At 31.8% G+C, this 13,206-nt stretch overlaps 1 protein-coding gene across 2 annotated transcripts in view; it reads left to right on the plus strand.

Moving 5' to 3' along the window:
- The window catches only part of PRKACB (protein kinase cAMP-activated catalytic subunit beta), a 131,635-nt gene that overhangs the window by 84,125 nt on the left and 34,304 nt on the right, over window positions 1-13,206 (plus strand). For both annotated transcript variants that reach the window (XM_046645719.1, XM_046645718.1), the window contains exons 2-3: window positions 8,856-8,917; window positions 11,071-11,199. In XM_046645719.1, the coding sequence (XP_046501675.1) occupies window positions 8,856-8,917; window positions 11,071-11,199 (191 nt within the window). The remainder of the gene's footprint in view (window positions 1-8,855; window positions 8,918-11,070; window positions 11,200-13,206) is intronic.

Below are 13,206 nucleotides of genomic sequence, written 5' to 3' on the forward strand. Positions count from 1 at the left end.
CTCCTCCAGTAGATTTCAGGGTTTAATCTGTATTAACTGTGTCGTCTACGAATGGCCAATAAAATAAAATACATTATTGTTAACAGTCCCAGGCTAAGTAACATCCACTGGATGCCAGACAGAAGCTAATACAAAACATATCCTCAAGTTAAGCCCTGCAGGTTTCTCACAGATAAAGCCCCACTGAACTTTGAGTTCACAATCCAAAATCAAAATAGATACATACACACACACAAACAAATCTACTACAAATGATATTCAGCAGGTACAATAGAATTAGACCCTCCAAAGAATGTCGGAGAGTAGAATTGTCACATACAGGCTACCATTTTAAATTAATAATCATGTTAAAAAATATATGAAATAAGAGAAAAAAGTTGTATGCACCTCTAAAATAGCCTCAAAATATCTAAAACAAAATTGACCCAATTATAAGGAGAAGTTGTAAATACATAAGATTTATAGATATATAGAGAGAATCCTAGTAATTGAAGAGCACACAAATATATAGAACAGTTAGAAAATTGATTTTACAACTAAACATATTCAAAATATTTTGAAGAATTGATATATATGCTGTGGTCTCTGACCACAAAGCAATTAAGTTTAATCAATAATAAAAGACTAATTAAACAAATGAACACACACAGATGTTATGTTTGGGGATGTAAAAAATTCAGATAACTCTCAGGTCAAGAATTGGGTCATAATATAAATTTAAAATTCAACTGTGCATCAAGACTTGTGGGATGCAGCTAAAGTAGATTTAGAGACATATTTTTAAATGCTTATATTAGGAAAGGAGAAAGACATTAAGTAAACAAGTTAGAAAAAGCACAGCATGGTTAATCAAAAGAAGAAAAACTAATAGAGACATGAGCAAAAATCAGTGGAATAGAAAGTAAAGACACAACAGAGCCAAAGGTTAGTTCATGGAAAAGACTTAAAAGAACTGATTAGAACTGTACCTATTTGAGATTTAATCATAGTTAAAATCTTTATTCAAAACTTAACAAAATTAGGACTGGACAGTTTTACAGTCAAGTTTTAAGAAATACTCAAAAAACAAAAATTTATGTCTTGTACAAAATCTTCCAAAGAACTGAAAAGGAGGAGATATTCTTAAATTAATTTACTAAGTCTAGTGTAGCTTTGCAAGTAAAGTATGGGAAAAGAAAATTAGTTAGAAACATTTTCTCTAAAGTTAGGAACAGGAAAAGGGTGCTTATTATCTGTTTCTGTACAATATTGCACTGTTAATCATAATCTGTACAGTAAGACAAGAAAAAGATGGAGGGGACAAAATTGTCATCATTCACAGTTGATATGTGATTGCCTTCATAGAAAATTCAAGAGACTCTGCCAATGTCATTTTAGAATTAATAAGAGAGTCTGGCAAGATTGCCAGGTAAAATCAATACGTAAACATGAACTATGTGCTATACATTAGCAACGGATAGTAATTTTTAAAATTATCCCCTTTACAACAGCAACCAAAGTTCTAAAGAACCTAGGAATAAATCTAATAAAAGAGTGATTAAAGACATTTAGGGGAAAAAATTATAAAATTCTGAGATATATTTACCTAATTCTTAACAAGAAGATATGATTTCATACCCATTAGAAAGTCTAATAGTAACATATTTTGTTGAGGATAAGGATCATCAGGGATATAGTACCAGTATAAATTGGCACAACCATTTCTTGAGCCACTTACTACTATCTAGTTAAGTTGAAAATGTTCATATCCTGTCATCTAGGGATCCACTCCTAGCTCTACACTGTCTGCTAATAGGACAGAATATTTGAATTCAGAATCAAATGGAAAATCTTTAGCATGGGATTGTGGTAGATATAATATTCCTCCAAGAACAGGTCTCAGTGAACAATTAAGGAGGTAAAGTGCATTTCAAAGATTCCCTGGGTCATTAGTTTTATGACTATAAATTTAGTTTAAGTTTTTATTACAAAATCCTATAGGGAACATCTCCAGTCAAACATGGCTTGGATGGCCTAGAAAATCCACGGCATCCCTAGATAGAGAGCAAGTTGGGAGAGAAAGCATGTACATGTGATTAGTTGTGAATGAGCGCTATGTGGATTCATAGTGTATCCATCTGTTCATGTAGATACTAGTAAAATAATTAATGTACGTATTTCTATTATTTGATCATTTAAATATATGTCTCACCAAAAGTGTTTTTTTAACAGTTTAGTGAAACAGTCAATTATACTGTTCACTTGTAACCAAGACTTGACAAAGAATTAACTATTAAGAAAGCGTAAGGAGAGGAAAGAAGAGTAAAATAAATATCCCAATAGGAAATGTGGCTTTTATGGCCTATTATATTTCCAAACATTCATTCATGTGTGACTTTGTGCAAGTCTGATACCTTAGAAAATAAAAGTAGACATGGTCTCATCCACTCTACTGCTCAGATACAATTGCAGTAATTAAAGGTTTTTTAAATACCCACTATCATTTTTAAAGTTAAAGTGAATTTGCTTTGAATGAACATGCTTGAATATGGTGAAGCAGATAATGTGTCTGTTCAGCAAAGTGAACACAATTGCTCCCCAGATTAAAAGGATAGAATACGATATTTCACTAATGCTATTCCAGAGTAGGGTTTTGGTTGATTAAAAAAGTATACATATCCAAAGAATTTGTTATAATCCTTATATAAAACACTGTTGAATATGTATGCTCAAGTATTTTTCATTCTGTTTCTATGTGTAAATATACTAATGAACATATATGGATGGGTAACTTATTGTGAGTATGTTATTTTATGTTGTTTAATCTGTTTATTCTTTTTGATCAAGCACGCAAATCATCAGAAGCATCTGGTAGGAAACCACTTTTTACAGAATAATTCTGTTGCTTTGTTGCTATAAATTGGATTTTATGAGTTATTTTGTGGCAACTAGAATGTTTTATATTTAGTTTATCGAGAATATTTGTAGTAGAATGTGTGTGTTGGGTGATATTCTTAGAAAAAGCGAACATAGAGCTCTAAAGAGGTGAGTGTTTAAAGTAGGGGTGACAGAGGACAGACTATTACACTCTACTAGATTTATACTTCCCAGAAGTTTTGGAAGGGATTGTACTGTTCTCTCATATTTGTTGGTAGAACTTGGTGTTTTCATAGGTATTTTACCCCAGTTTTCATCCTGTTTTGTGCTTTCTGATACACGCTAAATAACTCTTAAATACAATAATTTCTTTATTAAGGTAAAGAAGGAAGATAAAAAAGTTTAACTACAAAGAGGTTAGGGGGCCCATGAATTATAATCTGTTCAGTAAAAAAATTTTAAACTATTATTACCAAAAAAGATACTATTAAGAAACATATAATTTCTTATAGGACCTAATACTTGCTCTTTCCCTAATAGAAAATTTTAGAGGAATAGCCCCTCTCTTATACCCTACATAGATAGTTATCAAGGTTTAAAATACTCAAGCCTCTAATCCCCACCCATATCTCTCTTTACTCCATCTGGCTCCCCTCTTCCTTAGCAAGTGATCTTGCTTCCTATTTCCCAGAAGAAATAGAGTCTAGCAATTGTGAATAACTCAGTTTACTCCTGTTCCTTCCCACACAAGGAAAAGCATCACCATGGCAAACAATTACCTCCATGATTGAGCACCTTCTTGCTGATACACGTCACCACCCACTGCTGCTGTACACTTCTACCTTTTGCTGCAGCAATTACAAGTCACTTACCATTTCCTGGATAAACAATGCTCATGCCTTTTATACAAGATCATCCCAGCCCAGAATGTCTTCTTCCTGAACTTCATCTGCCAGAGGAACTCTTTATTTTTCAAGATTCAGCTCAAATGCTGTGTCCTCTATTATAAATAGCCTTACCTTACTACCCAAGAATTTTCTCTTTCAAGCTCGTTTGGGACCTTATAATTTCCTTAGTTGTAGTCCTTATCTCATTCTGTTGTAATGGTTCACCTCTCTCCCCATTAGCTTCTCATCTCCTTATAGTGGAGATATGTTTATTCTTTGTATGTTCCCAGAGTCTAGCTCAGTTTCTGGCACCACTAAACAGTACTCAATAAATGTTGTTGAAAAGATTGTTAAATCAGCACCAAGGAAGTAAAATGCCTGAAAGATTTACTAGTGTCTTTCAGAAGGGAGTTAACAAAGTGCTATAGTTCAAATTGTCTTTCCTATAGTAGAGTTTCAAATAAATAACAGAAGTACAGAAATGGTATTACAATAATTATAGGATATGTATTTCAATATATGCTACTTAATATTATTAGCACTATTGCTATGAGGAGTTAAAATTTTTCTTAGTTGTTTTAATGAGAATTAGAATGGTACTGATTTGGGCACTAAACAATAATTATTGATTTTATTTCTTTACCGTTTAATTTTAAAATGTTCTGTTTGAATATGTGCAGTCAGATTATTGAGTTTCTGCATTAATATTTTATTTCTGTACATAATATTCTAAGAAAATGTGTATAGGTGATTTCATGCTAATATGTTGTTTTTATGAGTGTCATTTAATCATTGTTTAATTTATTTTTTGGATACAAGCTTGCTCCTCTTCAGAAGTATCTGGTAGGCAACTACTTTTTAATAAAACAAATGTTACCTTTAAGACTTTTTATTCAGTTGTTTGCAAGTTGTTCTGCTCCCCAGAAATTTATATTTTTATAAAGTATGCTGAGTTAATAAAATATTTTAGTTGATGGAGAAAATGGCTTGTTGAGTTTTATCTATAGAAATGATGTATATTACAGTTCCTTGTGTGATATTTTAGAGACAACAAATATAGCACTGTGAAGTAGTAGGAGGTGTACAGGGTAGCAGAAGACAGGTTACTACACCCCACTTAAATTAGATAACCCTGGTTAATCATTGGTTTTTGAAAGAAAATATACTGTTGTAAATTTTGAATAAAACAGCTAATATTTTAATTGGGTATTTTCCCTAGGAAGTTTATATTCTATTTTGTTTCATTTTCTGTTTGTTTCTTGTCTATTTTTCTGACATTCATTAAATAAAAGTTAAGTAAAGTTGTGCTTTTATTGTAAAAGAGGTATAAAAGAGGGAGGTGACATCTCATTGCACAGAGGCTCGATAACTCAACATCTGGAGTAGTTGTAATCTATATAGGAATAGATTTCTAAACTCTTCTTACAAAACATGAATGATGACCTCTTTTAAGCAATGGATAATGGCATACTATAACTAACAACATGTTCTTTTTATAATAAACAGTAATCTAGTTTACCTAACACAAAACCCAAAAATGCCTAATAAATAAATTTAGTAAACGTAGTTAGTGAAATGTTATTTATTATAGAATTATCTGAATAACATGGAATAAAGATATGCCATACTTGAATTTTTAATAAATTTTCCTACTGTTTAAAATGAACTTTGTAATCCAATTTTTAAACTATGTCCTGTGGATAAACATATTCAAAAATATTTTGAGAGTGATAAGAATTGTTTCTTTACGTACTTGTGGAAATGCATAAAAATTGTCACTTTATTTCTTCTTTCTTCATCTTATAAATGTGGATAAACATTCCTACAAACCAATCCTGGGTGAACATGTAAATTCTTTTGGTATGCTCATTTCTTTAGAATGCACCGTGATTAGACTCCTTAAATGATACCAACTGAAGAGAAAATAAATTTATTTGGAAAATAAATATAATTGAAATGTATACTCCTGGGAAGAAAGTGAGTTAGTTTTTGGTGTGTCCTTCTCATTTTTATAGTACCTAGTTTGCTCCATTACTGACCAATACAGAACAAAATATATTTTCAGAAAAATCCTTCACTGAGGTATTTTTTCCTAAGGAGAGTTACTAATCACTCTTTGATGCTTTGTAGATAAGTACCCATGATCGCATAGCTAGGAAGTATTGGAGCCAATATTCTAATTCAGATGTGCTAAGCTCCGAAACCTGTGGCTATTTCAGGATATCACAAGGGTTTAAATGGTAAAATATAGATATGGCTTATGTATTAGAACACAACAAGAAAACTAAAAAATTGAGAACTTCAGGTATATTTTATAGGGAACTCTGGATTGAATGTGCTGCCGTGTTTGAATTTTGTCTCTCTCTCTCCTACCACTCATTTTATTAATTAGCTGCCAACACCTTATGCCAGTGGATAAAAATTTTGGAAATAACCAGAGAAAAGCATTTAGAAAGTTAAATTCACCAGTGACTTTAAATGCAAATAATAAAATAATAAAGTGCAAAGCAAGTATGTGTGGTTCTGGATTACCTGTTGTTTTAGAATCATAATCCAGCATATTGTGAAAGATTTTATTTTTGGTGTATATATTTATAAGATGTATATTTTAGCTAACTTATATTTTTACAAAGAGTTAACTAGGTTCATCTTTGCATCTAAATAGTGCACATATAAACTAGAGATTTCGTATGTGTATATATATACATATATGACAAAAAAGTGTTTCAGGAACAGAATTTTCTTGGAAATTTAATGACATTATAATTAATGCTTATCCTTACTCTAAAAGGGAACTGAAATAATTGAAATAATTGACAAAATTTAATATCTTTGATTCATACCCTTTTCTGATAATTTTCAAATAAGACCTTTATGAGAAGTATTTACTTTCTACAGTGTAACTTGACAGTAAACTTGGGATATTGATGAGTACAGAGAATATTTCAGAGAATTTCCTCAATATCCTATTAGTGAATGAAATTAAGTAGCATTTGAAATTTTTCCTCCAGCTCATTCACTAAGCAGGAAAAAGGAAATTTTCTTTCAATTTGGCAAATACTACCAGTCCTTCCTTTGACCAGTTACTTTTTTCTTAACTCCAGATCCACTTAGCAGGAAGTGACAAGAGAAGCTGAAACAGGATGTTAGGGATATTTTTTTCTTTCCCTGATTCTCTTTCTTGTCTCCAAATTATCTATACTCATGCAGGCATCTGGAGAGTTTATACTGCAACTTGATGTGCAAGTTCTATAAATAGAAGATAACTAAAAATATTTTTCAAAAGAAATCAGAGGTATATTTTGGAAATCACAAGTTGTTGTTTCTTAAAAGCCACAGTTGCATTTAGCAATAAATTATGTTTGTAATTTACTTCATAGCTGACACTTCTCAGTCAGTGCCATGTGCAGATATGTCTGCTCCACACACACACACCCAAAAAAAAAATCTTGCTTATAAAACCACTCTTCAGTTGCAACTAGTAACTTGTAGAAGTAAGATGACTTGAACCATCCTGAACCTGAAGAAATTGTAAGAATTTTCCACCCCCAAATCCACCCTTGGGAGGAACTAGATCATATTTGCTTAATTATGTGCAATTATTTGATTCATTGTTTTGGTGGATGAGATTTTCATACAATGGGAAGATTCTAATTTTAAAAATTGTTTTTCTCAAATTTTCTACAAGTGTTTTCAGATTATTTTACAGCAAATACAAGTGACAGTTTATATAAAGTAGTAAAATAATGTCTTCAGAAATGCGCACTCTAGTGTTACTTAAAAACTAATGTCTGCTCTTGGTGTCATCACCATTTTGAAGTCTCAAAATGTTTAGAATGCCAACAGCCTTTTTGGTTAGTCACAGTGTTTTGCCAAAGGTATTTCACTGGGGATAAAGGAGGAAAAAAATAATGTGTACCTTAAAATGCCTCTCTTTAATACCATTACATCATTAGATGATCTTAAAGAATTTGTGAGCCCCTCGCTTCCACTTTTAATTCTGTCTTTTCATCATCATTATCATCATCACTCTTAATATTTCTGAAATAAATGCCGGTGTTCCCCTCTAAGTTCACTTTAGCCTTTTACTATTTTAACATTATTTAAATCCTGCTTTCTTCTTTATTTATAGATTCAGATGTCAGAAATATTGGGAACTTTGAACAAAAAGAAAGACTAAAATAATTACTTCTTGTGTAGTCAGGTTTTGCTCTCATAGCTAACTATAGGAACAAGGACACATTTTGTTTATGCTGTTTAAGGTCTCTGGAATTTTTTTCCTATTATTTATTTTTAAACACCTGAAGTCGTCTTGTAAACAGAAGTCATTGTTAACTTTGTGGAAAGACAGTGAAAAAGAGGAATCCTTTTAAATGATTCATATTTAACAAATCTAAAAGTTCAAACCACAGCTCTTTGAAATAATTTGGCTATTATTGATCACTGTATAAACACCTAGTTTTGAATTTCTTTACTTTAGTGTACATTTTAAATTAGGTATTCAGACATTTAGTTTTGCTCCAAATTTAGAATGAGATTTTAAGCTATTTGGGTTTTTTGTTTGTGATGTATTCTGTTTTGTTTTAAAGTCTTTGTGGGTATCCTTTATGTGTTAGTCTGTGTTTTCTTTCCCTTTTCTCTCTATCTTTAGTAAAGAGAACACAAATCTGATAACATAAATCCTTATACCTGAAAACAGCCCTTTATCAAAGTTAATTACTGTTGAAACCCCACAAATCAACAGGTTCACATTCTCCAGATGGTTTTAGTTCTTATGTTTAAAGCCTCTGTTAATATAACTGCTGGCTTATTTGTATATTGTTAAATATTTTTTATATTATTTCCAGGTATGTTTTCAGGAACAGTGTTTTTATTATTAGATTTGAAATTATCAAAGTGGCCTTCCTGTAGAACAGTATTAGAGATTCTTAGAAATTTGAGAAAGTGTTTGCTTCTTGTTTATAGAAACTAAATAGCTCTCTAGTGTATTATGGTTGTGAATACATGTTTCATGGCAACCATAGTTGACATGTCTGTGTTTTTTAAGCAAGTATATTTATCTGTAATATGTGTTCTTACAAGACGAAATTTGTTTTTTTTATATATTTTCAGTGAAAGAGTTTCTAGCTAAAGCCAAAGAAGACTTTTTAAAAAAATGGGAAAATCCTGCTCAGGTAAGGAATGTTTAAAATTTTCTACAATTTAAAAATCCTGTGTTAAGTAAAATCATGGTTCTTGCCTAAGTAATTTACTACTTCAGAAACTTTAATTTTCAAGTAGCTTTAATAAGTGTAAGCTTAGCATGGGAATTTTGCCGTAACATTGTTTTGATTTATTAATAAATAATTCTCTGTATACCTAAATTGGAGAAGGAACTAATTTTCAGTATAATAACTGATTGTAAATTTTGATACTACTTCCAAACTGCTGCAAATTCTTGATGTTTTCTAATTTATGGTAATTTTGGTTTATGCCTTTGATAGCATATTTATTATTTTTATTAATTACAACAATAGGGATCCTATTGTGCAAGTTTCAAGTTCTTAATCACAAATACTTGGCTATTAGCAACATACCAAGTACACAGGGACCCATTCATAAACGTTTTGATGGAGTAAGTTCTATATAATTTAAGTACTTTAGATCTTAACTACGATCTAAAAACTATGTATAAAAAGAGCCAACTATGCTTGACAAAAAAATTTCTTTTCAAAGTTATAAATAATTAAGGAACCTAATAGTAGGTTGAATTTTTAAAACCTTTTTTCCTAGCACAAAAATTTTATTTCAAGTATTTTTTCACTAAAAAATATTTAATTCTAAATAGTGTTATGTTTTATGAAGATGCCATCATTACCAAGATTTATAGCATGACCTGTAATTTAAAATGTAGTCACTCTACTGATTACAAAAAGTTAGACATCTAACATGAATCTTTAAGGGAGGTGAGAAAAAGATGGCATATTTGAATGAAAAGCAGTGACAGGCAAAAAGAGATGATCTGTTGTCTATTAATGAAGTTGGTTTCCATTATTTAGTTGTCAACTATATTAAACATTCAGTACATCTGTAGTCATAAAGCCAAAAATTAAATATTAACCCATAAAATTAAATAATTCAATCAGAATTATAATGAGTTTTTTCTTTCTTCATTGATACAGAATCTTATGGCAATTTAAATTATTGGAAATTTGAAATTAAAATATGATGAAAACAAGTTTCATAAGTAAAAATTTAGAGTTGCTTGCACTCTCTGTAATGGTTCAACAAGAAGCTATCGTGTGTCTCCAAAGGCAAGGTTTGATTTGCAGTAGAGATTAAATCCAACTACAGGGGACACCAGTAGCTAGCCAGGTTCCTCACTTATGTAAGACTCACATTGCCTTACCTTTTTCTCAAGCTAAACACTGTTCAGACTGCCCCTTGGAAATATTTTCTCCAAGATTTTCATGGAGATCTTCGTAATGAAAACTTATTAAACAAATGGGTCAACAATCACTATTTGTTGCTATTTAGCACATAATTTATTCCTAGTAATTTTCATTTTGTTGTGGCAGCAACAAATTCAATAGATTGATGCCTCTAATTCTTTGCCTCTATATTATAGTCAAAGCCAAACAAAGATGTTTACTCATAACAAAGCATCTATTCAAAGAGAAAAAGAGACTGATTATTGTTTGGGACTCTGACTTTGGCTATCTTTGTGAGAATGAGGAACTCTTCTTTCCTTATTGTTACTGTTTTAACTAATACTGGGTTATTATAACATCAGAGAGAGAAAGCCGATAGGATCTCTTATGCTGTTATTATCTAGTTCCATAAGCTCGTATAAAGATAGAATTGAAGTAAAACAGTGCTTTCTTCAGAGATAACTCTAGTGAAGGACTCTGATCCCTCGGTTTATGCGTATTACAATTATTTGCAAGTGCACTAATACGGTATGGCTTCCATGATTGTCTTTGACAGTATACTTCTGGTCAGTTTGTAATTATTTAAATGTGGAATGAATTTATTAGAAGTTTAATACTAGGAATTCATATTGGAATATGACCATTAATATTTCACCTGAGGATCTTGTTTTCTCCCATTACTATTATGCTTTGTTTTGAAATATAATTCTCTTCTCAAATATTAGAGCTTTTCTTATTCAAAGGGAAAATAGAGCCAATAACCTAGAATCTCAATAGTCTTTTTGTATTGTTTTTAAATGAATAGTTATAAATTAAGTTATTCTCATTATATATCACTAAAGCTATTATAATTATCATAGTCTTTTTTTGAGAAATTCTAACTTTAAAGTTTATTTTATTTTTTCATGTATATGTAGAATAATGCCGGGCTGGAGGATTTTGAAAGGAAAAAAACCCTTGGAACAGGTTCATTTGGAAGAGTCATGTTGGTGAAACATAAAGCCACTGAACAGTATTATGCCATGAAGATCTTAGATAAGCAGAAGGTCAGTGTCTTTGTTGTTTTTTGCCTGAAGGATAAACTTCAGTTTTATCAGCTAGATTATTAGACAGATACGATATCATGACTTGCCATTGACACCTGCAAATAATTTTCTTGTTGCATTTAATTTGCATTCTTATTTATTGTGACTGTGTGATACATAGTTAATAGTTTTAGTATATGCGGGTACATTATTATTTCAATAATTATTTATAAATAATAGGTATCTGTATGTTCACTAACAAAATTTTGAATTCGACACATAAAGAACAGGCATCTCTACTACATTCTGCCTTGTGGAAAAGTACAGGGATCAATTATTTGATTCTTAGGTTGAGGTAACAGAAATTGAGTGATTTTATTTTGACTTAGTTTAATTGACAGTAGAAGCCCTCTTGTTTAATAGTACTGAGTTTGGTTCATTTAAATGCAGTTAAAGCAGGGAAAAATGTGAAAACCTACATACTATAAAAAATATCAAATCATTATGCTGTATACTGGAAATTAATATATTGTTATATGTCAATTATATCTTGATAAAAAATTAATTAAAATAAAAAGCAAATGTTAAGTATTTGTCACATATTAGTGTATCTATGAATCAAGGTGTCTGAATTATTCATGCTTTAAATACTAAGCTTCTGTTTTCCTAGTAATCACGTACAGTTGAGGGAAAGTAAAAGAAAAATGGCAAATCTTGATTTATTATCTTATAGATATTATGTTCCCAAGAATGACATTTTGGCTTACTGGGATGTAGATCGGTACTAAACTGGTAGTCGGGGTTACAGATAGTGGCCAGACTAATGCTGTCCAACAGAAGTATGTTGTGAGCCACATATATAATTTCACATTTTCGAGTAGCCACATTAAAAAAAGTAAGAAGAAATAGATGAAATTAATTTTAATAGTAGATTTTATTTAGCCCAATGTATCTAAAATATTACTGCAACGTGTGATTAATATAAAAATTACTGAGATATTTTACCTTCTTTTTTCATACCAAGTCTTCAAAATCTGATGTATGTTTTACATGTACAGTACATCTCCATTTGGATTAGCCACATTTCAAGTGTTAAATAACCAGACGTGGCTAGTAGCTACCATACTGACAACCCAGCATTACACTGGTCAGAGGTTCCAATCCAACCTCTACTTTAAAACAAAAACCAAAACTAACCTCTAACATGAAAAGGAGTAATGGCTTAAGTCTCTCTAAAATTAAATACACCTATACACACATTAGTTGTGCGTCTTTGTCTACTGCCTTCTTTCACATACCTTTTTTTTTTTTTTTTTTCCCGAGGAAGATTAGCCCTGAGCTAACATCTGCCAATCCTCCTATTTTTTCTGAGGAAGATTGGCCCTGAGCTAACATCTGTGCCCATCTTCCTCTGCTTACATGTGGGACGCCTACCACAGCATGGCCTGCTACGCAGTGCCATGTCTACACCCAGAATCCGAACCTGCAAACCCCAGGCCGCCTAAGCAGAACATGCGCACTTAACCGCTGTGCCACCAGGCCAGCCCCTCACATATCTTTTCTAACTGTGCTTCTTGAAAAACAGTCACTCTGTCCACTAACTCACTTCCGATTCATTCTTCAGCCCTCAGTTTAGCTGCCTCCTTGTTCATCTCCAACCTCTTGCTGCTCTATTGAAATGGCTCTGGCAAGGGTCACCAATCCAGTGGCCTAATCATCAAGTTCAGTGGATTCTTTTTGCTCATCTTATGTGACTTTATTGGAGCCTATGGCTGTGCTGACCATTCCCTTGAAACTGTCTCATTCCTGGCCTTCTGCATCCCTATGTTCTTTGGATTATGCTCCTGCCTCTCTGGGCTCTTGTTTTTATGAGCCTTTTCCTGTTTTGTTTTATCTTTTTCTTTCTGTCTACTCTTTAAAGAATGCCAGTCCCAATCACTGGATGATCTCCTCTTCTCATTTCATTGTTCCATACCCTCTCCCTGAGTACACTTATCCAGCCTTCAGCTTACCCTTGAGCTCTGCATA

Source organism: Equus quagga, chromosome 18 (genome assembly GCF_021613505.1).
Source record: "Equus quagga isolate Etosha38 chromosome 18, UCLA_HA_Equagga_1.0, whole genome shotgun sequence".
Taxonomy (NCBI): Eukaryota; Metazoa; Chordata; class Mammalia; order Perissodactyla; family Equidae; genus Equus; species Equus quagga.